This window comes from Medicago truncatula, chromosome 4 (assembly GCF_003473485.1).
Source record: "Medicago truncatula cultivar Jemalong A17 chromosome 4, MtrunA17r5.0-ANR, whole genome shotgun sequence".
In the NCBI taxonomy this organism is placed as follows: domain Eukaryota; kingdom Viridiplantae; phylum Streptophyta; class Magnoliopsida; order Fabales; family Fabaceae; genus Medicago; species Medicago truncatula.
The window spans coordinates 62659548-62682061 of record NC_053045.1 but is presented as its reverse complement, the minus strand read 5'-3'; the positions used below and the strand labels follow the sequence as shown (position 1 = coordinate 62682061).

The 22514-nt window shown below is 32.1% G+C and overlaps 4 protein-coding genes across 6 annotated transcripts; 1 reads left to right on the top strand and 3 right to left on the bottom strand.

Moving 5' to 3' along the window:
* Nucleotides 1-231: 231 nt before the first annotated feature.
* On the bottom strand, nt 232-3013 carry LOC11444178 (early nodulin-20). Of its 2 annotated transcripts, XM_013603135.3 has the most exons (3): nt 2841-3013; nt 1283-1390; nt 236-1117 (listed from the first exon to the last, which is right to left on the bottom strand). In XM_013603135.3, the coding sequence occupies exons 1-3, from the start codon at nt 2917-2919 to the stop codon at nt 495-497; spliced, it is 810 nt and encodes a 269-aa protein (XP_013458589.1). In that variant the 5' UTR covers nt 2920-3013; the 3' UTR covers nt 236-494. The 2 variants fall into 2 exon arrangements, with proteins under 2 accessions (NP_001411863.1, XP_013458589.1); NM_001424934.1 differs by lacking the exon at nt 2841-3013 and having other exon boundaries at nt 232-1117; nt 1283-1513.
* A 367-nt stretch (nt 3014-3380) lies between these two features.
* On the top strand, nt 3381-8091 carry LOC11437296 (probable pectinesterase 66). Of its 2 annotated transcripts, XM_024781158.2 has the most exons (6): nt 3381-3801; nt 4276-4363; nt 6820-6979; nt 7134-7296; nt 7392-7604; nt 7718-8091. In XM_024781158.2, exons 3-6 carry the CDS (start codon nt 6843-6845, stop codon nt 7952-7954), a joined length of 750 nt encoding a protein of 249 aa, XP_024636926.1. In that variant the 5' UTR covers nt 3381-3801; nt 4276-4363; nt 6820-6842; the 3' UTR covers nt 7955-8091. The 2 variants fall into 2 exon arrangements, with proteins under 2 accessions (XP_024636926.1, XP_024636927.1); XM_024781159.2 differs by lacking the exon at nt 4276-4363.
* A 551-nt stretch (nt 8092-8642) lies between these two features.
* LOC11444177 (early nodulin-16-like) lies at nt 8643-9529 on the bottom strand. Its single transcript, NM_001424927.1, has 2 exons — nt 9311-9529; nt 8643-9215 (listed from the first exon to the last, which is right to left on the bottom strand). The coding sequence occupies exons 1-2, from the start codon at nt 9498-9500 to the stop codon at nt 8857-8859; spliced, it is 549 nt and encodes a 182-aa protein (NP_001411856.1). The 5' UTR covers nt 9501-9529; the 3' UTR covers nt 8643-8856.
* Nucleotides 9530-11474: 1945 nt separating this feature from the next.
* LOC11442690 (signal recognition particle receptor subunit alpha) lies at nt 11475-15889 on the bottom strand. Its single transcript, XM_003610261.4, has 10 exons — nt 15731-15889; nt 14609-15611; nt 13846-13930; nt 13629-13724; nt 13373-13525; nt 13163-13270; nt 12958-13077; nt 12151-12276; nt 11964-12047; nt 11475-11709 (listed from the first exon to the last, which is right to left on the bottom strand). The coding sequence occupies exons 2-10, from the start codon at nt 15604-15606 to the stop codon at nt 11584-11586; spliced, it is 1896 nt and encodes a 631-aa protein (XP_003610309.1). The 5' UTR covers nt 15607-15611; nt 15731-15889; the 3' UTR covers nt 11475-11583.
* Nucleotides 15890-22514: the final 6625 nt, after the last annotated feature.

Sequence of the window (22514 nt, the reverse complement as noted above, 5' to 3'; positions counted from 1 at the left end):
ATATTGACAAATAAATTTTTATTTTATAAAAATGATCATTAATTTATAAGTTTTGTGAAACAAGAATACTGGTACACTACAATTTCTGAGTGTACGGTAAAAGTTCCCAATATTTTTTCTAATTTTTTATTTTGTTTTTTAACTTTGAAAAGTCTTAATTTAGAAATTTGTCTGAGACTTTCATATGTGTTTGGATTTCAAGGAACAACTAGTAATACTAACACTTAAACATTGATTCAGAAATGAATAACTCACAAACCCCACGAAAATGAAAATTAAGGAAAAGTAAGACCAACCGTTGTAGTTCAAGGGCGAAATTAATCATTCTAATCAACCACACAAGAAACTACTACATGAAAATGAAAATTAAGGAAACATGAAAGCAAAATGAAAATGTGCTTGACTTTGACCCCACACACAATATTGCATAATATTTATGCATGTAGTCACAAAGCTTAATTCAAAAGACATCAATGCAAATACGTAAACATAATCTAGAAAATTAAGAACATCATCATAGCGATTGAAACTTCCAAGAATCCATGGCCAGCACCACCACCTTTACTACCAGATGAACTTGGGGACGGTGCCGGTGAAGGTGACTCGTCTGAAGGTGAAGATGACGGTGCCAATGAAGCTACTGAATCTGAAGGTGACGGTGCCAGTGATGGTGACTCGGAGGGTGAAGGCGACTTTGACAGTGATGGTGATGGTGATGGTGAAGCTGGTGAACGTTTCCGAGGATGAGGAATTGGAGTTGACCGAGGTGATGGTGATGGTGATGGTGATGGTGAAGGTGATGGTGACGGTGAAGGAGGTGAAGGCAGTGAACGTCTCGGAGGATGAGGAATTGGAGTTGATGACCGAGGCGTGGGTGGTGAAGGCGGCGGAGGAGGGGAAGAAAGTACGGGAGCTACCATAACAACAACAGCTAGCTTTAAACCCAACCTGCAATGACGCTTTTTTCCACTTATGAAATGATGTATTCCTGTTTTCTTAAGCACCACCATTGTATTGCCGTCGTAGTGGTCTACATGCTCTCCTCTTATTCCACATCTATCATAGTCTTCCTCTTCCACTTCGTGTACCGATTCTGTTTTGTTATTGTACTGAAATGCTGTACAATATATATATATATGCATCAATATGGAGTATTATCAAATTTATTTTACGTATACTATGGAGCCACAATTAATATATCAACATTTGTTTACACGATATATATATGCAAGAAAATTATATTGAAGATAAGGAAATTAAGAAGGGTGTTACTATTACTTACTGATAGTGTCACCGACTATGAATTGGTAGTTAGAGGCCCAACGGGTGAGTGCATGTCGAGTTGGAAGAGGAAACTTCCATGAATTTTCACTGTCTCCGACCAGATAATCTGTGGATTCAGAGTAGGAAATTAGCATCCATATTGAGAAAATGAACATCAACAATATTGGAGAAGAAGAAGACATATTCATGATTCTGTCTCAGTAGTGTGAAAGATTAATTAGAATTGAGTAGCTTTTGGGTTGTCATTTTGGTTATAAATAGGATTCAACACGATACCTATATCCAATAAAATTGAGTAGCTTTTGGGTTGTCATTATTATTATTATTATTATAAACATAAATGTGCCATAAAAAACCAGGAGTATAAGAGTAATATGCCTCATTATGTTTTTTTTTTTTTTTTGGTTAAACCTCTCCTATTTTTAGTGTAAGAAGACTTTGGTAATTCGAAGTTCGATCATAGGGTAAATATATTTGGCCAATAGTTGATGTTCCATCGATATGTGTTTGATTGATATAGTAGTGAGTTTGACGAAAATCAAAGCAAACCACTATGATTTCACAAAAAGAAATGATATTAGTACAATCATTTTTTAAACAATTTATATGACAATTTTATCTTCTGTCTTATTTTAGAACAAAAACAATCAAGACCACAAAAACAGAAATACCGTATAAATATGAAAGAGAAAATTGTCTCAATTTACTTGTGCAAATATCACATTGACACATTGTAAAATAATTATACGTTATCACAAGTAAATTCTAATTTTTATAATATTGGATGTGAAGACATTATACAAGGTTACATTTGAAAAAAATTTAAATTATCTTGTTAAATGAGTCTCCCTATTCTACACCCCAACAAAAAATATGAGTCACCGTAATAATTTTTATTTTTTCTTCCTATACCTTTTTTGAGAGGGTTTTTTCTTCCAAAACTTATAGATATGCGGGAGTATATATATAAGGAAAATGTTAATAAGTGTTTTCAGAACTTTTTTAGGATCTTTCATAATAATTTTTTTATGAAAATTCATATTTCTAATATATTGAAATTTATAATATTTGACTTTTTAAAAGAACAATTTTAAAATTTAAAATTTTTAAGTGTTCCGAAGACACTCGTTAACATAACCATATATTTAGTTATCTTTGAATGAATTCAAGGGGTTCTCGTCATTTCCTCGGGTTTTTGTCTCTCAAAAACAAATATATTTTTCAATAGTGAACATCCTACAATTGCACCGCCCAAAAAGAAACAATTTCCTAATTATTTGACACATTCTAAGAAATGAGAGCAATTTTGTCTTTAAAAATAAATTCTTTCATGCTTCGTTAGCCTAAGATAAAAATCTTAAATTTCAAAGATCGTTCATAAAAAATTTTACTTTACCTCTTTTTAAAGAAACTAATAAAACTCGAACTCAGAATCTTGGGATTGAAGGCTTGTCTTTCTGGCATTATTGACAAGTTGGTATTTTGCTATTATCATTGAAGTAGTAGTAGTGATGGTAAACATTGGTGGCCGAAAATAATGTATGGTATAAACTTACCTTTTTTTTTTGTTGCTGAAAGAGGCACTTCCCAATTAGAAACAACGGTATGTTTTGGTGAAATGGTGAGCCATAACATAAGATTCCTGCATTGAGTTTTAAACGAATTGCACCTTTTCGTAATCCTTTGGATGAAATAGAACAATTTGAGACAAATTAACGGCAATCGAATGTTAAAGATTTAATAGGACGATGCTATTAACTTACTTTTACAATTTTTTTGGTGATATTTATAATTAGTAGAGTTAATATTTAACAATACCGTGTTCTCTCAAAAAATATATATATATATAACAATACCGTGTCTTCCCAATAAAAAAAAAAATAGAGGATATATTATACTTGTAGCTGTTCATTGTTTGAGAGGTTAAGTGTTTTTCTGTTTCAGAGTGGAGGCATGGCGTATAATAATGTGCATCTTCTGTTTATAATAATATATTTGGTTAAGTGTTTTTCTTGATCGGTGCACATATTTGTGTAAAATATAATAATATATCACATGCGATACATATTTATCTTTAAAAAAAGAAAAAACAAAAATTTGAACAAGCCAAAATAGAACATATAACATTAGCAAAGGTGTTTATCTTTAAAAAAATGTTATACTTGTTTGCAATAGCCATCCAACGACTCTTCCATCATCAAACCAAGAGGCTCCACACCCAACATATATAAAAGACATCATTCACCGTCACATCATTGAGCGATTCAATTAAGAAATTGTCAAGGTTTGGGAAACCGATGAAAGAATATAAATATATTTTCTGAAAAGAGGTCTTCACCGAAGAAGCATAGTAGACAAAAGTAAGTACTACAAATTTTCACAAGTGTTATGGTTAACAAAGGCAGGTGACACTACAATGGTCGCGATCAAGGAAAGAAATGAAGAAAGCGGAGACAATGGAGTTTAGGTGGCCACAGCTCTAATACCAATTGAAAAGGAAGAAACACAAGAAAAGGGGTTTGAATTATGTTTATAGTTTTTAAAATACTTTTCTTTTTATGAACCATTTATGTTTAAGTCTTTTAATAAATATGCGTTTACAAAGTGTATGTTAAAATACATAAGTTGTCTTTCAAAACATATAATCTCATTTGTCGAGAACAAACAATTTGAATTTAAACTCTAAATAACTTTAATAGACTCACTCATTTTTATGAAGGTCTAATTTAGCAACCAACACATTTTTACTTGGACAAAAAGACTCATGTTTTTGTTTTTTGGACCAATTAAAATCAAAGGACACAAATGTAATTGTTAGTTTTTTTTTAAGGTCCTTTGGTATCTTGTATCACGCACTTTTTATCTGAGTTTTTGTTATCTCTCTTCCCTCACCACTTTATTTGTGTTTTAGTTTTCTAATCATCAATCTCTCTTCTCTTGAAATCTCATGAGCTTTCGATTTCTTTTTTCCAATCATGTTTTCGGTTTCAGTTTTACACAGAAAAGGAACTGATGAAACACTATATCCCAAAATGGGATCCTAGCTTCAGTCGCCAAACCAAACCAAACGTTTGAAAAGGTGAGACCAAACTTAAAATAAAGTCTTTGTTAGGTAACATAACCATGCCTTATTTTTTTAAACTAAGCCCAACATATTTAAGCAAAAACTTGCCTGACCCGCCCATTCCCACCCATAATTTTGGAACATATAAAGTAGGTTTTATTATGATCAAGACTAGGGGTGGCAAAACGAGTCTCATCCGTTGAAACCTATATCCAAAAATGGGATCCTAGCTCGAGTCGCCAAACCAAACCAAACGTTTGAAAAGGTGAGACTAAACTTAAAATAAAGTCTTTGTTAGGTAACATACTCATGCCTTGTTTTTTTAAACTAAGCTCAGCCTATTTAAGAAAAAACTTGCCTGACCCGCCCATTCCCACCCCTAATTGTGGAACATATAAAGTAGGTTTTATTATGATCAAGACTAGGGGTGGCAAAACGAGTCTCATCCGTTTAGCCGGCCCATTTAACCCGCCATTATAGACGGGCTGGGCTGAGGATTTGAACCCATCCCCTATAGTTGGCTCTCCCCGTTTAACCCGTTGAAAAAGCGTGTTGTGGCGGGGTGGTGCCAGCTAGTCCGCTGGCTCATACAAAAGTTTTATTTTATTATTATTGTACTAGTAAATAATAAATGTCTCAATTTTTTTATGTTTTTTCCCCTAAAAATTATTTGACAATTTTTTTTTTTTTTGTGGTGGTCAGTGTTTGAACCCCGGACCTTACATATATTATGCATTGTCTCTACCAACTGAGCTAAGCTCACGAGAACATTCGACAATTCTTTATTAGACAATAGTTTTCTCTTTATATGGGATTAAAATGAGAATAAAATGATTATGAGAAAATAAAATTGACTTTTTATAGCAGTATAACATTAGTCAAAAAAAGAAAAAAAGATTTTGAAAAAAATAATTGTTAGACGGGTCGTTCTGCCTGTTGGCGGAGGGTGTGATTGCACCTATTACCTTAAGTTGGCCTGTTCTGCCCGACCCAATTTTTGACGAACTAATAACTGGTTGGACCTAAACGGAGCGAGTTGGCCCGTATTGCCATCCCTAATCAAGACTAACCATAGTACATATGTTTTCTTCCATTACTCGGCATCTGTCTAACTAAATAACCATTTAAAGTCACACAAAAAAGTTTAAAAGAAAAATATCTTTTGGTGATATTTTCTCAAATATTCAAGAATCTCGGGATTAATCAGAGAATCTGATGTGTATTATTATTATTATTATTTTTGTAGAAAGAGCATCTGATGTGTAATAGACTTCAATTCATTTCCGTTAAAAAAAAAAAGGTTAAATTGATTTCCTTTATTTGAACCGATACATACTACAATTAGTTTATGGGAACTTCTATCGTACATTCATAATTTTGAGTGTACCGGTACTCTTGTTTCACAAAATTTATAAATTAACGATCACTTTAATGAGATAAAAAGGTATTTGTTAATATTTATATTTTAGAAAACATCATTTCATAAGAAAAACCATCATTTCATTGTTTATAAAGATCAAATTAAAAAATTTACATTTTGTTATAAAATATAATCAATATTCATTGTTATGAGTAATAAAAATTCTTAAAAATTAAATTTTATTTCGTCGAAGCTTTTGGTAAATAAAATTTAATTATCTTAGTTGTCAATGATAGAAAATAATTATTTTTCTTCAAAAAACAACTCATTTATTATTAATTTTACGACTTGGTGTACCGATACATCCAAATTCACTGGATGTACCATAGAATTTGCCTTAGTTTATATGTATTCATTTTTTTCCATTTTCATTAATGTTTAAATAGTTTTTTTTTAAAGATAATGTTTAAATAGTTAAGAATATCTTAATAATATTAATTTTATTTTGCAATTTGGATTGTTTAGCAAGTTCACAATAGAACAAAGGAATGACTTTTCTGGTGAAGTTAACACTATAGCATCAAAAGTGTTGTGAGTAACACCCCACCGTTTGTACTAATGACATCAAAAGTTCAGTCTCTATAGTATCATCAATTCATCATATTAACAAGAATATACTTAATCTAATTTTTATCATACCTTGTTTTAAGTGTAACACCCTACAAAGTGTAACTTTTAAGACTATCACATGATATTAGTAACTCTGTTTCCATGTTAAAATGCCAACGATAAAATGGTACCGGTAAACAACAAAAAGTAGTACATTTATTGTACATTTTCTAGCATACATGTCCATTAATTAAGAATATTGAATATTTATCAAATAACAAATATTTAAATTTGTTAGATTAGTGCTGTCATCGTAAATGTGTTTTCCTTAATCTAAAATTTTCCAGGAAAACATATAACTTTCAAAGTGTATTTAATAATCAAGCAATAAGATATGTGCGTATCACAATTATTCACTTAAGATTGACACCATGGGGATGCTTCTTTCACAAATGTTTTTCCCTCTAATCATGTTTATTACTGGTTGTTTTTGTCTTAGTAGAGCCCAAGATTGTGGTGGAAGTAATGTTCAAAATACAGTCATTGTTGACCAACAACCGGGAAAGGGTAATTATACAACAATCATATCTGCCTGCCATATATTCTATAGAGCAAAATAACAATCAATGGTTTAAGATTCACATAAATCCGGGCATCTATTGGTAAGTTAAAATGTTGTTACACGTTTAATTTATTATATAAAATATTAAAGTTTAGAATAAATCACACTTCCTTTCTTTCGGTAAAAGATGTTTGAATTACATTTTCTCTCTTTACGCGTTAAAAGATTAATATTCACGCGTAAAAATTGTGTAGGGAAACGATTACTATTCCCATTTCGAGTCCATGTATCATTTTAGAAGGATCCGGTAGCAACGCTACAACAATTATTTCTAGTCAACGTGAAACAACATCAGATTGGGGATCTACATTCAGTTCATTCGCAACTAATGTGATTGTGAGTGACATTACTTTCAAGGTAAAATCAAGAAAAATCAATACAATTTTTTTTTTGATATCTCTCCCATATTTGTATTTAGTTAATATAACACATTAATTATTGTATGATTGCAGAACTCATATAATTTGGAAGGAGGTTCAGATGATATCGAACAGGCATTGTCAGCTGCTTTCTACGGAGACAAATCTGCAATCTTTAACAGTAGTTTTATGAGTTATCAAGATACTTTGTTTGCAGCAAAGGGACGACACTACTTTAAAGACATGTTATGTTATATTCAAGGTGATGTCGACTTTATTTTTGGTTCTGGCCAATCTTATTTTGAGGTAAAACATAGACACACTTTTCTTCTTTTTAATTTATTTTGGTTTAATTATATTTTTGTTTCTACAAATGTAATTCTTTTTTCTTTTCATCCTTATGATTTTACTCTTTGTAGAATTGTATGATAAATGCCACACAGAAGGATTCGGAACCTTCAGGTTTTGTGACTGCTCAACGTAGGGAAAATGATTCTGATACAAGTGATTCTGCTCAACGTAGGGAACGTGTCTCTTGGATGAAAAAAAAAAACCTAAATAACTCAGAAGTAAATGAATATTCTTTATCATCTTTCATAAATAAGAATGGATGGCTTACCAACATACTATATATCCTCGTAAACTTCTTGTTGTAGTGTGTCCTTTAATTTTCTTTCTTATAGTTGTTTTAGTTGATTTACGTACCTAGTAGGCTAATATGTAACATGCTGCTGCTACTTTAGCAATCTTGTAATAAAGTTTCGATAGTATAAATGTTCATTTGTTTTTTTTATATTACTCTTCTTTTAAATTTCCCATTTTTGTTGAAGGGATTCTTGCTTTAGTTTATTATTTGTTATTGTAATAAAAAAAAATTATCATTCATGAGAGATGATTAATGTATCTCTTGTTGAACTTGAAAGTTAGCCGAGGATTTGGTTAATAACTTTCGATAATAATTCTCTTTTCTTTAAGCGATTATGTCAAATAATTAACTTTGTCTATCAGTACTAGATTCCTTAAATCCTTCTAAGAATGTAAGTACAAACTTTCAAGTTATCAACTATAAACTATAACCAACAAACTATAGGGTAACCACTATTTTTAACAAAGATAGCTAGTACACGAAAAAACTATAAGAGACCAACCGTTACCGTTTCAAGAGCGAAATCATTCTTACTCAAGAGATCAACAACGTTTTACCCATAACCCATTTGAGGTTGGCCTAGTGGTTGGTTTGAGACATTGGAGTATTCTCCTCTGAGGGTCTCATGTTCGATTTCCTCTGACGCTAAGGGCTAAGTCCATTCAGAACTGTGTTCTAGCTTTAAATTGGGACCTCCCAATTGGGCGGTGGAATTGGACCTCTTGAACTAGTTGGCTCATGGGATATATACAAAATAAATAAATAAATAAACTATGTTTTTCCCATGAAATTAACGAAAAATGAAAATGTAAGTGATCTTGACCCACACGATATTACATTGTATATATGTATGTAGTCACAAAGCTTAATTCTTATAGAAACGAACGTCTATGTAGAAACATATATAATCTGTCATATTAAGAACATCATCATCACCAATGAAACCCCCAACCACATGATGAATCCAAGACCAGCAGCACCACCTTTATTACCGGACGAATTTGGTGACGGTGAAGGCGAAGGTGGCATAGGCATTGTAATTAGAGGTGGGAGAACTAGGTCATGCTTGTTTTGGACAACGACAGCCAGCTTTAATCCCATCTTGCAATGACGCTTTGTTCCACTTATGAAATGATATACTCCTATTTTATCAAGCACAACCTTAGTGTTGCCGTCGTGGTGCTCCACATGTTCTCCATTTGTATGACACATTATATAATCATGCTCATTCACTTCGTGCACTGATTCTGTTTCGTTATCGTACTCAAACACTGCATGTATACATGCATAAATACGAGAAACAAATTCATCATTTTTTATATGTAGTTAAGAAGTAATTAATTAAGAGGAATGCTATATGGCTTACGGATGGTATCACCGACTGTGAATTCGTGAGCAGAGGCCCAGCGGGCGAATGCACGTCGTGATGGAAGAGGAACCTTCCAGGAATTGTGACTGTCTCCAATCAGATAATCTGTGGATTCAGAGTGGGAAATTAGCAGCCACATTGAGAAAATGATCATCAACAATATTGGAGAAGAAGAAGCCATATTCATGGCTATGTTTTGTTTGTCTTATTAGTGGTGAAAGACTGATTAGAATTTAGTAGCTTTTTATAGGATTGAAACACAACTTTCAATTCAATATTTTTAAGAAAACAATTAGGGAATGTGAAATTATTATTATTAATTAGGTGACATTAATATCCAAATTATTATTATTATTATTATTAGGGTCTTGCTAAAGAGTGTCCCGATGACACTATTTAAGGATTCACAATTAAAAATTATATATTTGAAAAGTCTAATAATTTTATTTCATTGAATACACAAATTTTCATGAAAAAATATTATCTAAAGTGTGCTTAAAGAGTGTCCTTAAGCACAAATTAGCATATCCCTTATTATTATTATTATTAGGGTTTGTCTAACATGTGCAACATTGCACATGTTAAGATATCTAAAAGTAGTAATTTTTTTTTGAAAAACAAAACTTATTTATTAAAAAGCTACATATTTAATATGAAATGCACAAGTTCCAAGTTAAAGTTACCACTTTAAACTTCTTAACATGTGCAAATTTGCACATGATAGAAAAACCCTTATTATTATTAGGGAAATTTAAACCAATGTCTTTAGGGCATTGTTTAGTAACTTTAAATAGTAAGTTTTTATCAAAGTTTATGAAATCAATGCATTGAAAATTGGAGTTTTTAACTTTTTTAAAAAATAATTTCTTTATTAAAAAAATCTTTAAAGAATAGCCTTAGAGCACTCGTTAACAAGACTTTTGTTACTATTGTTAAAAAAGTGGTAATAATAATAGTAAACAATGGTAGCTTGAGAATCTTCGTAAGCTACTTGGCAATTGGAAGCAACAACGTGGTTTGGTGAACTGGCGAGCCATTACCTAAAGATTCCTTGCACCTTTTCATAATCCTTTGGGATGAAATAGATAATAATCAATTTTAAAAAATTAACGGGAATGGATTCTTTATGGTTGTAGAAAAATAGTAATATGGCTCGACGCTGCTAGTAAGTTACCTTTTACACCTTTTTTTGTGGTAATAATTCCATCCCTTTCCAAAAATACAATTAGAGGATATTATATGTAAACCTGTTCATTTTCTGAGAGGTTAACTGTGTTTCCGTTTCAGAGTAGAGGCAGGGTGTGTTACATCTCACTCTGTCACACTAACAATTCAAACGCTTGTGAGTTCGTCCATGTCACTTGTGGCAATTGTAAATGGCACGGCACATATTTGTGTTTAATATTTCACATTTTATACACTATTGTAATTATAATTTTTTTATCCTCCAAAAATTTAGGCGAGTTGGGTGTAGGTTCGAACACATTGTAGGATCTTGGCTAAACTTCATCCAATGTCATTGGTTCAAGATACATTTGCATAGCATTACTATTGTAGGGACTAAAAGCATTTTTATTTTATTTTTAAAGGTAGGGACTAAACAATCATATAATACTTCAATCACACTTAACTTATTTTAAAAAACATTTTGTATATGAACTAAGTTATAAAATATCACTTACATGCTTGCAAGTTAGCAGCAGAATTATAACTTACATACGTGTAAAATATGAGCTTTTCTTATCAATTTGAGCTGAATTATTATCAACTAAATAAATATTTGCCATATAACTTGATATTTTCCTCTAAACTCTACTTTTTATTATTTTCTCAGTAAAATTTTAAAGAAATTAAAGTTCAAGAATAACAGAATTAATAAAGCTAAATTCCAAATTATAACATTGTTATCGATTTTTGTGTGAAGCACTCTAGCACGTATAATTTATTCAGATTGTACTCGTCCCTTATCATAGCAATTTAAAACGATTTTTATATGTATGCTCTTAAAAACCATAGATGAAACAAACAGGAAAACATTTTTATATATTGGGATATATTAAGTTTTCCAAAATAGATAAAGGGGGGGAAGAAAGCTTTCCAAAATAAACAAACCAAACTGCATCCAAAGTCATAGCCACATAGTTTGGCCTACAGAGTAATAGGATTAACAAGGATCATCAAGTAACTTGCAAACTGAAAACATTCATGACAGGTCACAGGTGAAGAGAAGAGTCTCACGACCGAAACTAAAATAGTTTAGTTTCATCCTTTCATTTAAGGAGCGTCTTCACAATGGACTTGACGTTGAGTTTCTTGAGGTCAGTATAGGACTGTCCGCATCCCACAAACATGACTGGAGCTCCAGATATGTAAACCATTGAAAGTGCAGCTCCCACCTGACAAAACCAAACATAATTAGCAAACGGTTTCAAGATCCTCTAGTGTTCGAAACAAACTGCACGTGGTGCAGCTCTTAATCCTATCTTTCATCTTTATTAAATTATATTTGACTATATAACCAATTAATGGTAGCGATGGTTGTAGTTTTTTTTTTAAATGGACAGTCTCCGTCCTAGCTGACCAATAAATGTTCATCAAGAATATCCAAATGCTTGGCCATAAATTTACTTGCAATTCAGTATTTGCATACCTTATCATCAATAGTGTCAAACTTTGTGAGCAAGATCCCATCAATCAATCTGGGTGTAGGAGATGTGGAGAGGTCAGCCAGTTTCTGCAACAAAATAAATGGGTTCAATAACAGACATACGGGAAAAAGAGAGACGAAGACCCAATTGTAGTTGGACAAAGCTACTATTGAATATGTAGAACCTAACCTGGTTGAACTTTGAAAGCTGATCAACTGCATCATTGCCAACCAGTGCTTCTCCAACAAATAAGACAAGGTCAGGATTGTTAAGGTAGATCAGCTTTGACAGTGCTCTCATCAATGGTTCATTATCCTGAAAAGTGACGTGTAAGATGAAGTGATGAGCATATAAATGCATTTAAATAAACATCGTCAATAGTCTCTAAATATAACCAAAACCATTCAACTATGACAATTTTACTCTATTCAAATAAACATAAAAGTTCATTTTCAGCACTATCTATTGACTGCAAAGGCCTAGAAACTGAAACAATGATAGAGCTCTGGAGCCCAATAATGAAATGGGCCACGAAGAGGATCAGATTGTGGATACTGGCCCACATCCCAAACCCTGGAGGGTATACTCTATACTGGCCCACATCCCAAACCTTGGAGGGTATACTCTAGAAGACTTAAGAGAGCTGATGGTTAATGATGTGGCATCAGAGGTTCCATTTCTTAAGGGGATTCTGTTAGGAATAAGCGTATAAAAGATTGGGAGGGTAGCTGGACTACCATCATCCATTCATTCTAGGAGTTAGTAACCGTTTCATTCAGTTAGGCGGAGTAGGATATTCCTCTCTGAAGGAGCCTTGACTCAGGTGGTCTGTTGCTTTCCTATAAGAGTGTAGCTCAATTTCCTTTCGTTAGTCAATATAAAACCGGAATTAATCCCAGGTTGCTAACAGATAACCAATAATACGAGTCATTTGGTATATTGTACACCCGCATAAAATCAATTAACTTTTGCTACAACAACAACTGCAATTATTACCTGCATACGACCAGCTGTATCGACTAGCACAACATCCGAACCATTCCGTGAAGCTTCCTGAATTGCTTCTTTTGCCACAACAGCAGGATCTTTTTCATAACCCTTCTCAAATATAGGGATCTGAAAGGGGAATTATAAGGTTATTATTAATAACATTAACTAACAATATATGTATTAATCTTTAAGCACTAAAATCAATGTAAACCTGAAGTCTGCGTGCATGAGTCCGCAACTGCTCAACAGCTCCTGATCGAAATGTATCACAAGCAGCCATCATGACATTAACGTTGTGTTGCTGAAGCCAGTAAGCAACCTGCATAATCACACAGAAAATTGAATATCTCCTTCAGGTTAAAAAGCAAGCCCAACATAAGGAACTTTTACATAAAGAGAAGAATATATGAACGTCCTTCACCTTAGCAAGATTAGTAGATTTTCCAACTCCATTAACTCCAACAAATACAACAACATATGGTTTCCTTTGCTCTTTTGCAGCATGAACATCCCTCAATATGTCAATAGAACGCCTAGGAGTTAAAATACGAACCAGTGCGTCTTCCATTGCCGCCTGCATTATTTTCAAAACACAGCATAAGTATGGATAATGTGAAATTGTATATAAATAAAAAACCGGCATCCAATGTCGATAGGGAAAAAGATAGAAACAAAACCTGCACTGTGGAAGATATCCTTGTAAATGAAGCCAGTTTTTTGCCTTCAAGACTTGCTGCCACTGATTCACATAGCTTCTCAGCTATTTCCTCAGCCTACAAGTGACACAGAATGTAAAAAATATTATCTAGCTTAAGAAGAGCAAAAAGTAGCCAATAGAACAAAATTTAGATGTTGAAGCCACCACATCTAATCATGTTGCGGATAAATACATACCACATTCTTGGTCATGAGTCTATCCTTCAGAGCTTTCAAAGCTGGTTCCAAGTCCGACTTCTCCAAATTGGCCTTCCCAGCAATACTGAGCACAAGCATGTAAATAAACTTCATTAGAAGTCATTTCAATGAAAACTGAAAATTGAAATAAACTAATAGCAGATCAAGGTTATTTGCATACAACAAAATAAATTTCGCCCCAGACGACACCGTCACAAGGAAGATGGAAACAGGGCATCATCACAAAATCTTAGAAAAACAACAATCAAAGCACAATGTAAGAGGAAATTCATTTATGACCAAGAGTAACAGTTTAATTTATTCATTCATTTATGCTGTGTCATATCCATATATGCCCCTGACCTCAACACCTTTCCTGACTTTCAAACGAATACCAATATCATTACAAGTTAAATAAGCTTGACATCCTAATGATGCACATATGTCTTAAAGCAAAGGACAACTATGAATAAAGATTTCAATCCAAGGAAGTTTACAGTGTAATTTCTATTGCTACCACCAATTGCAGTAAATCATCATTAGAATTAAAACAATTGAAGTATTGTCAAGGAATCATCGATTAGAAACAATACAACAGACAACAAAATCCAATTCATGGAAATATAACACTTTTCACTATTTCAAGCAACACAACATCAATTGGATTCTACGAGGCAAGCTACTTAGCATAATTCTGAATAGCGCAAACAAACTTTTCAATCTATATAAAACAAAACTAATTAATCAAGTTCAGCAAGTTTACCTCTGGAACATAGATGAAAACCAACCCTTCTTTTTAGCATCAGGCTTGCTCTTCTTCCCAGCATTATCATCGTCATCATCCTCTTCATCCTCACTATCACTACTAAAAATCTCATCTTTATCCATCATACTTTCCCCTTGTTCCTTAGCCAAATAATCAACCTTCCTATCCTTATCCGCATCCCCATCAATATCAACATGATCCGTAAAATCTAATTTAGTTTCAACGGGTTTTTCATCCCAAACCCTATTTTTCTTAACCACCTTTTTCGGCTCAGCCTTGGTTACAACAGCATCTGTTTTCTTTCCATTCCCACCTTTATTCCTAACCTTCTTCTGGAGCCTATTTACATCAAAAGCTCCATTGTTTACACTATCATTCTCTTTACCATTTACACTAACATTACCAACAACACCGTTACTCCTCAAATTATAACCGTTACCGTTATTCACAATAGCAGAACGGTCATTCTCAGAATTCTTCTTCCCATTTTTCCCATCACCATCATTCTTCAAACCACCACCAGCACTTCCATTCTTCTTCCCATCAGATCCATCTCCCTTCCATGTCACCTGCTGTTTCCTATTCCCACCTACAATCACCGGATTCGATTTCTTCAAATCCTCAGCACGAGCCTCAGCTTCAATCTTCAACTGCTTAAAGATCTCATCAAAATCACGATACACAGTTCGGGTGGGATCATAAACCTGCGAGAATTCACGCTTAACAGCAGCAAGCAAATCATCCACATAAAGCAGATGCAGAATTCGCTGATAAACAGCAACGAAAACAAGACCTAGATCATTGTGGAAAGTCCATTTGAGAGAATAAGCAGCTCCAGGTGCATCGTAATTGTAAGATGACGCACCAGATCGCTCCTCTAGAAGACAAGATCGAATCAATGTATCGATCGGTGATCCTTTCAAAGCGTTACCAATTTCATTGCATGACCAGAGGATTAATCCTCCTCTTGTGAAAATCAGTAACTGCTCTAACATGATACCTAATTACAAACAAATTCAAATTCAAATTCAATTCAACAAAGTTTAATCGTATCGTATATTATGAATCGAATCAATTCAATTATTAGCGTATAGATTAGGAGAATTGAAAATCGCGTACCTGGGTTTGGGTTTTATGCGTTTTGTTGAGGAAAGAAAAATAAAATGAAAATTGGATTAAGTTAAGAATTAAAAATGAAATTGGAGTTTTATTATTTCAGATTTGGTTAGGTTTGTTTAGCGGTGGAAATAAGAAAATTGGGACATAGAAGTAACTATTTATAGGAAGACACGTGCTATATTTAAGGGACACGGTTTAACTGTAAAACACGCACGCCGTTATTGACTCTGAGACTTTAATACGACGCCGTTAGGAGTCTAGTCACTCCTCCGTTGAAAAGATTATCAATTTGATTTTTGGTCAAAAAACTCTTTTCTATTTTTGAAAAATAAAACATATCTGATTTTTTAAAAAAACATATTGTAATTTTGTACCAAAAAACACATATTATAATTATGTCCGTCAAAAGAAATTGTATTAATTAGGAAATTGGTCAATTGCTCATTATTTATTTTTATTTTTTTGACTGAAAATAATAATAAATTGGTCAGGATTCTAATAAGGAATTTTTTTGACTAATATTTTTTTTTTTCCTTCAAAAACATATTAGTCAATTGCTAAAATTTTATTAGTAAATTGGTCTAAAAACAACGTTTAGTAAAATAAATAAACTTGAACGTTGTACCTAATCTAATTTTTTTTTAGGGGTACTCTAATTTATTTTTTTAAAAGGATTATACTAACTATTATATTTTAACTTTTTTCAATAAAAAAATATCAAAATTCTAAAAGCATTATTATTATTTTTCAACTGACTAAACTTCCACTAATTTTTTGGTTAACGTTCACAATGATTTTTTTTTTTTTATACACAAAAGTGAGCGATGTATTCCCTAATGACTTGTCTAAAGAGTTTAGATTCCGTACCACTTAAATCGAGGAGTCTTGAATCAATCTATATTTTTTTAAGAGGTTAAATCAATACCACTAGTGGCGGAGCTAGGCCAAAAAAAATTGGGATGGATGCTATCAATTCTTGAAAACGAATCGATTTTTCGACTCTTCCTCTTTGACTTTTTTTGCTGCAAAGAAATAAATTTATCAAAATGATATATGTTTGGTTGAGCAGTGGAGAGGGACAAAGTCACGTTAACAAGCTCAAACGTGATTTGGTAATGTTGTGATGTTGTTTGGGTTTCAAAAATAAAATTGATTCTTATGCTGGAGACTCACGTTCACTAGAAGCATGAAATAGTAACTTTTTCAATTGATGAAGTGTGTGTTTGGTTCTGCGGTGGAGATAATTGATTTTGACAGAATTGATTTTGTTAGAATTGATTTTTGTTAAAAGTGAGTTGAATGTGAATTGATTTATGTTTGAATACCTTAAAGCAAAAGTGATTCTTATAAATTCATTTTGTTTGGATAACTTGGATCAAAATTGATTTTAAATGCATAATTACCCAAATGGGTATTAAATTTTTTTTAAGATTAAATTCATTTCTATTTTATAGTTATTTAAATTTTGTTGCATTATTAATTTGATTATTCATAAAGAAATAAAAAATTTAAAATAAAAAGCATATTCCAGTAAAAACTTTTTTGTATAAATTATAGATAGTTTAATTTTAGTTAGTATATTATATTAATTTTTTTACTCATTAATTATCAAATTGTCTCAAACGTTTTTTTAAAGGATTAAGCAAAATATTAACAGGCTTTTACAAAAATAAGAAAGTAACGGGCTTTTCAAGCCCAATTTCAACCTCTTCTCCAACCTAGAGAAAGAAAGAGAGCGTTGAAGGTTGCAGCACCATGAAACCTGTGTAACCTGAAGCTTGAAGGAACACCATGAAAACAAAATTGATCAATGAAAAAAATCATCGCTGGCAGTTTTGTTGGATTGAAGGAAACGATTTACAACTGTGGGAAAAGAAAAAGGGTAATTAGGGAAATGAAATTGCCATGACAATGACAAAATTAATTCTCAAAATCACGTTACCGCAAAAGCTCCGAATTGTGGCTTCTCACAAACGTGAGTTTGAGACTATATTCACGTTTTATAAAATCGCTTCTGAAGCTGCCCAAACATCAAAAAGTATGTTGAAACCACGTTTCAAAAAGCAAACTCGCGTTTGAGGCTTCCAAACGTGGAACCAAACAAGCACGAAATCGATTTTACAAACTCAATGTTACCAAAAAATGTAAGTTCCCCAATTACATGTAAATTTCCCAATTACCCCTTATAAGATTATTATGATTTTGCTGAAAACATTGTCCGTAAAAAAGAAAACGTAAATTATAGTTATTGGCAAATTGATTGAACATTGTACAAGACTTTACCCTTTGCTCTAACCATCAATGATAAAAATAATATTTAAAATAATTAAGCAAAACATGCTTTTTTTTTAAGGAAAAATAAACATGCTTTTATATACTTTTATATATTGTATAGTGCTAGTTCGTATTTATAATTTTTACGTACTTTATATTAATTTTTAATTCTTTATATTTATTTATAATATAACATGCACATTTTATTGAATAATTTTTTTTTTACCAATTTTTATACAGTTTTATCAAATTCAATAATGCAATACTATAAATAAATTTATATAATTCTAAGTACAACCAAAACCCATTTTGGTAATTACACATGCGAAATCAATTTTCATCAAAACTATTCAAACAACATGATTTTATTGAATCACTTTCACATCAATGTATCCAAACATAAATCAATTTACATTCAACTCACTTTTGATCGAAATCAATTCTATCAAACTCAATTTTTATCATCGCATAACCAAACACACACATAATCATAGTGTTAAAGACTCGTAATAAAGCAAATTTCAGTTTCAAAATCAAATATATCTCTCTATTTTTGGTAAGGAAATATCTCTCTCTTTGATATAACATGATTAAGCAAACAAGCAGTTCAAAACTATTATAAATAAACATTATAACTGAGAAGCAAAACAAGTTAATGCAATTAAGAAAACATAAGTATTATAAATAAACATCACAATTAAGAAGCAACTTGCAAGCAGTTCAAAATATCACCAAAACATACACAACCCCAAAACATTAAAAAACAAAGCAAAAGGAATCGGTTTGGAATTAAGAAAGTGTGTGATTAAGAAAATTATAATTTCAGCATAACATAATGATGAATGAATCAGATTGAAATTAAGAAAGTTAAAAAGGAATTACTAGAGTTAAAAAGAATTAAGGAATTAAGCAACTTCCAAGCAGTTCAAAATCTCACCAAAACATATTATAAATCAGATTGGAATAAAGAAAGTTAAAAAAGATCATATCAGCATAATGATGAGTCAGTTGTGATTTCCTTTTTCCCTTTGGTTTTGATCAGGATTATGGAAAAATTGAAGTTGAAAACCGAATCAAAAACCAAATTCTTTAACAAACAAAACAAAAGGAAATCGAAACACTATCATTACCAAACAAAAGGAAAGTAATTTACACTTACTCAACTAGGGTTTGTAAGATGAGACAAATGAAGATTCATTTTAGAGATCGCACTGATGGTGGGTAACTGAAGGCATGATTTTGGACTTCGATTTCAACAAAGAGATAGAGATAGCGACGAACATGGTCGCGGTGTGATTGAGAATGAGTGAAAGTCGCACTGAATCAGCAGAGGGAGAAGAAGGTGTCACAATTTCAACCCTAAATTAATGGGATGGCCATGGCCATCCCCTGTCCACATGTGGTTCCTCTATTGAATACTACTACTAGCAGTATTGACTCACAAAGAATGATGATATATAAAATTGTGGCAACTACAAATCGGGCCGGTTCCACATATTGTGTGACTTACAGTGAAACTTAAAATGAGACTTTTTTACGGTGAACATTAAAATGAGGTTTTTGTAAGTTAGAATAATTAAATTTGATTTTAAAAAGAAATAAATCATAGCATACATTGTTTTTTTTTTAAATTAAAACTATCATTTATATGGGCACTCTGTACATGTCTATCTGCTTTTATTATTGCGTTAATGTGTATAAATTACAAATGTTAATATTTATAAAAATTTGATAAATTAATTTTATTTTCATTAAAATTATAAGTATGCATAATAGATCTTTTGTAGTTTCATATTGTAACAAACTGTACTTCTCTTTTTCGATGATACCAACAATATAACAAATATATATTTTTTTAAATATAACTAATATAATATAATTCTAATCTTTTTGAATGACACCAACAAAATAGCATTCATATGGTCAAATTTTTCTTGAGGGTATAATTGGAAGGAGAAGAAAGTCAGTCCAAAACGATATACTTTCTTTATATACAATATAGATATAGATAAGGCTTAATAGATCACTTAGTCCCCTAAATAATTTCAAGTTTTCATTTTGATCCCATAATTAATAAAACATTCGTTTTGATCCCTCAAGTTTTCATCCGTTTGCCAAATAAATCACAAACTATTAACTTTAACTCTAAATGTCTATTTTAAAGGAGAACCGTTAGATTATGTATGTCTATTCTATCTTACGGTGAGTCAACAACATCTAATTAATTTCTTCTTTCTTCATCTTCTTTCGTGTACTTCTTCATCATCACATTCATCAACACCATCATCATCTTCAACAACATACCCAGAAAAAAAAATATCCAAAAAAAACCTTCCTCCTTCTATTCGCAAAAGATATTTGCGTTTCTTTCTTCTATTCCCTCCCTCTCTTCATCCTCGATTCCACCTTCTTCAACATAAAAAACACACAACAACCCCAAATTCTTCACATTCAATAAAAAAACACAAAGAACCTCAAATCCATAACCTTCAGACTCAAACATTCATCCAAATCCATCAACATGACAACTCCAAATCCATCAACTCTATATTTTTTTTAAAGCTTTTCTTCATAAAACAACTCTTACAAATCGATCTAATCCCCATCAACATGGATCTAAACAGAAAACGAGTTTTGAAAAGGAGAACGAGATCTGATAAACATAGAAGTGGGTCTCGTGTGGTAAAATGAGTAGTGAAGAAAAAACTGAATGAGATAACAACATATGAGTTCTTTGTGTCCCTGTGTTGCATTGGATCTGTTTGACAGAAGTTATTGTTTCGGTTCCTGTTGCTGTTATTTGGCAGGGTGTTGTTTGTGTCGTTCAGTGTCGGGGAGGGTTTGTGTATAGCTCAGCAGCGGTGTTGTTTTTGTTCTTTCCCTTGTATTGTTCACGTTTGCTGCCTTTCCCTTTGCTATTTTGGTATATCAGTTAGCAGGGATTTTTTTTTTGTAATGGCTTTCCTAATTGCACGGCTTGGTGCTGTTGTTTTTGTGTTTGTTGCAAATGAAAATGAAATAGATGAATGTGATGGTGTTGATTAAGATGATTTTTGGATTTTTTTTCTTCTAGATATGTTGATGAAGATGATGATGGTTTATATGAATGTGATGATGAAGAAGTATAGGAAAGAAGATGAAGAAAGAAAAAATTAATTAGATGTTGTTGGCTCACCGTAAGATAGAATAAACCTCTGTATTCCAATGGTTCTCATTTAAAATAGACATTTAGAGTTAAAGTTAACAGTTTGAGATTTATTTGGCAAACAGAGGAAAATTTTAGGGACCAAAACGAACGTTTTATTAATTATGGTACCAAAATAAAAAATTGGAAATTATTCAGGGGACTGGGTGATCTATCAAGCCTATAGATAATAGATCTTTTGTAGTTTCATATTGTAATGAACTATATTTTTTTTTTCGATGATACCAACAATATAACAAATATAATATATTTGAAAAAATATAAAATAAATTCTTATTTTTTGAATGATACCAACAATATTATATTCTTATATTTGTAAAAATAAATTTTATCGGCAAATTTGTTTAATGGTGTAATTGAAAATGAAAAAGTCGGTCTAAAATCATGTATTTTTTTTATATAGGATAGATAAATAACAATCTAACAAATATCAAAGTCTTCAAAAGAATAGAGCATGGTTAAAAAAAATTAGCATCCGAATAAAAAAAGACAAAACGAAAAGCAGTATGACATTATTGTTTTGCAAAGTTAGAATAAAAAAAGACAAAACGAAAAGCAGTATGACATTATTGTTTTGCAAAATTAAAAAATAGTGTAGGCAAAAAATAAAAAATAAACTTAATAATGTTGCATAAGTTTTTTTTTTGAAGAAACTAAAATGAATTATATTACCAAGAACATCGTAATTGTTATAGCACAAGGCGTGCCAAAACAATCACAAAAAACAACAACAGCCAGTAAGATTACAACAAGGTCAATCGATGCCCATACATACAAGCGGGGTCGACCACCAATTATGAGTACCAAATGTAAAGACCACATTACTAGCTTTCAGCCACCACAAGGTATTTGATTTTACTTTATCTAACAACTGTGATAGAGAACCATTACGGCCACAAAACAACCTATCATTCCGTTCATTCCAAATAACCCAAACACACTGAAGCCAAATCAAGTGAAAGAGAGACCGACGCGATTTCAAGGCACCAGCATATTGAATAAATTGCATAAAATGATCAAAGGGAGCATGAGAATCTACCCCTACTACACCAAGTCAATCCCGCACCATAGGCCACAAAGCACCAAAGAATGGACAAGACAAAAACAAATGAGACACATCTTCAACATGCCCACATCCCGTGACACAAAGCCTAGCCTCCATCGATAAAATGCCGCGATTTGTCAAATTGGTTTTAGTAGGTAAACGATCCCTCAACAACCGCCAAGCAAAGACTGTAACTTTTAGAGGTACCTGTTTGTGCCAGACTAACTCCATACTTTGATGAATCTGAGGTTGTTCATGCG

Bases quoted from the DNA above. Each gene is read 5' to 3' on its own strand.
- LOC11444178 (NM_001424934.1), bottom strand. From the start codon at position 1,472: ATGAATATGTCTTCTTCTTCTCCAATATTGTTGATGTTCATTTTCTCA. The intron at 1,118-1,282 runs GTAAGTAATAGT...TATATTGTACAG, and splicing joins CATAGTCGGTGACACTATCA to CATTTCAGTACAATAACAAA.
- LOC11437296 (XM_024781159.2), top strand. From the start codon at position 6,843: ATGTTCAAAATACAGTCATTGTTGACCAACAACCGGGAAAGGGTAATT. The intron at 7,297-7,391 runs GTAAAATCAAGA...GTATGATTGCAG, and splicing joins TGAGTGACATTACTTTCAAG to AACTCATATAATTTGGAAGG. The intron at 7,605-7,717 runs GTAAAACATAGA...TACTCTTTGTAG, and splicing joins CTGGCCAATCTTATTTTGAG to AATTGTATGATAAATGCCAC.
- LOC11444177 (NM_001424927.1), bottom strand. From the start codon at position 9,500: ATGAATATGGCTTCTTCTTCTCCAATATTGTTGATGATCATTTTCTCA. The intron at 9,216-9,310 runs GTAAGCCATATA...GTATACATGCAG, and splicing joins CACAGTCGGTGATACCATCC to TGTTTGAGTACGATAACGAA.
- LOC11442690 (XM_003610261.4), bottom strand. From the start codon at position 15,606: ATGTTAGAGCAGTTACTGATTTTCACAAGAGGAGGATTAATCCTCTGG. The intron at 13,526-13,628 runs GTTTTGTTTCTA...AAAATAATGCAG, and splicing joins GGATATCTTCCACAGTGCAG to GCGGCAATGGAAGACGCACT. The intron at 11,710-11,963 runs GTATGCAAATAC...TGGTTTTGTCAG, and splicing joins TTGACACTATTGATGATAAG to GTGGGAGCTGCACTTTCAAT.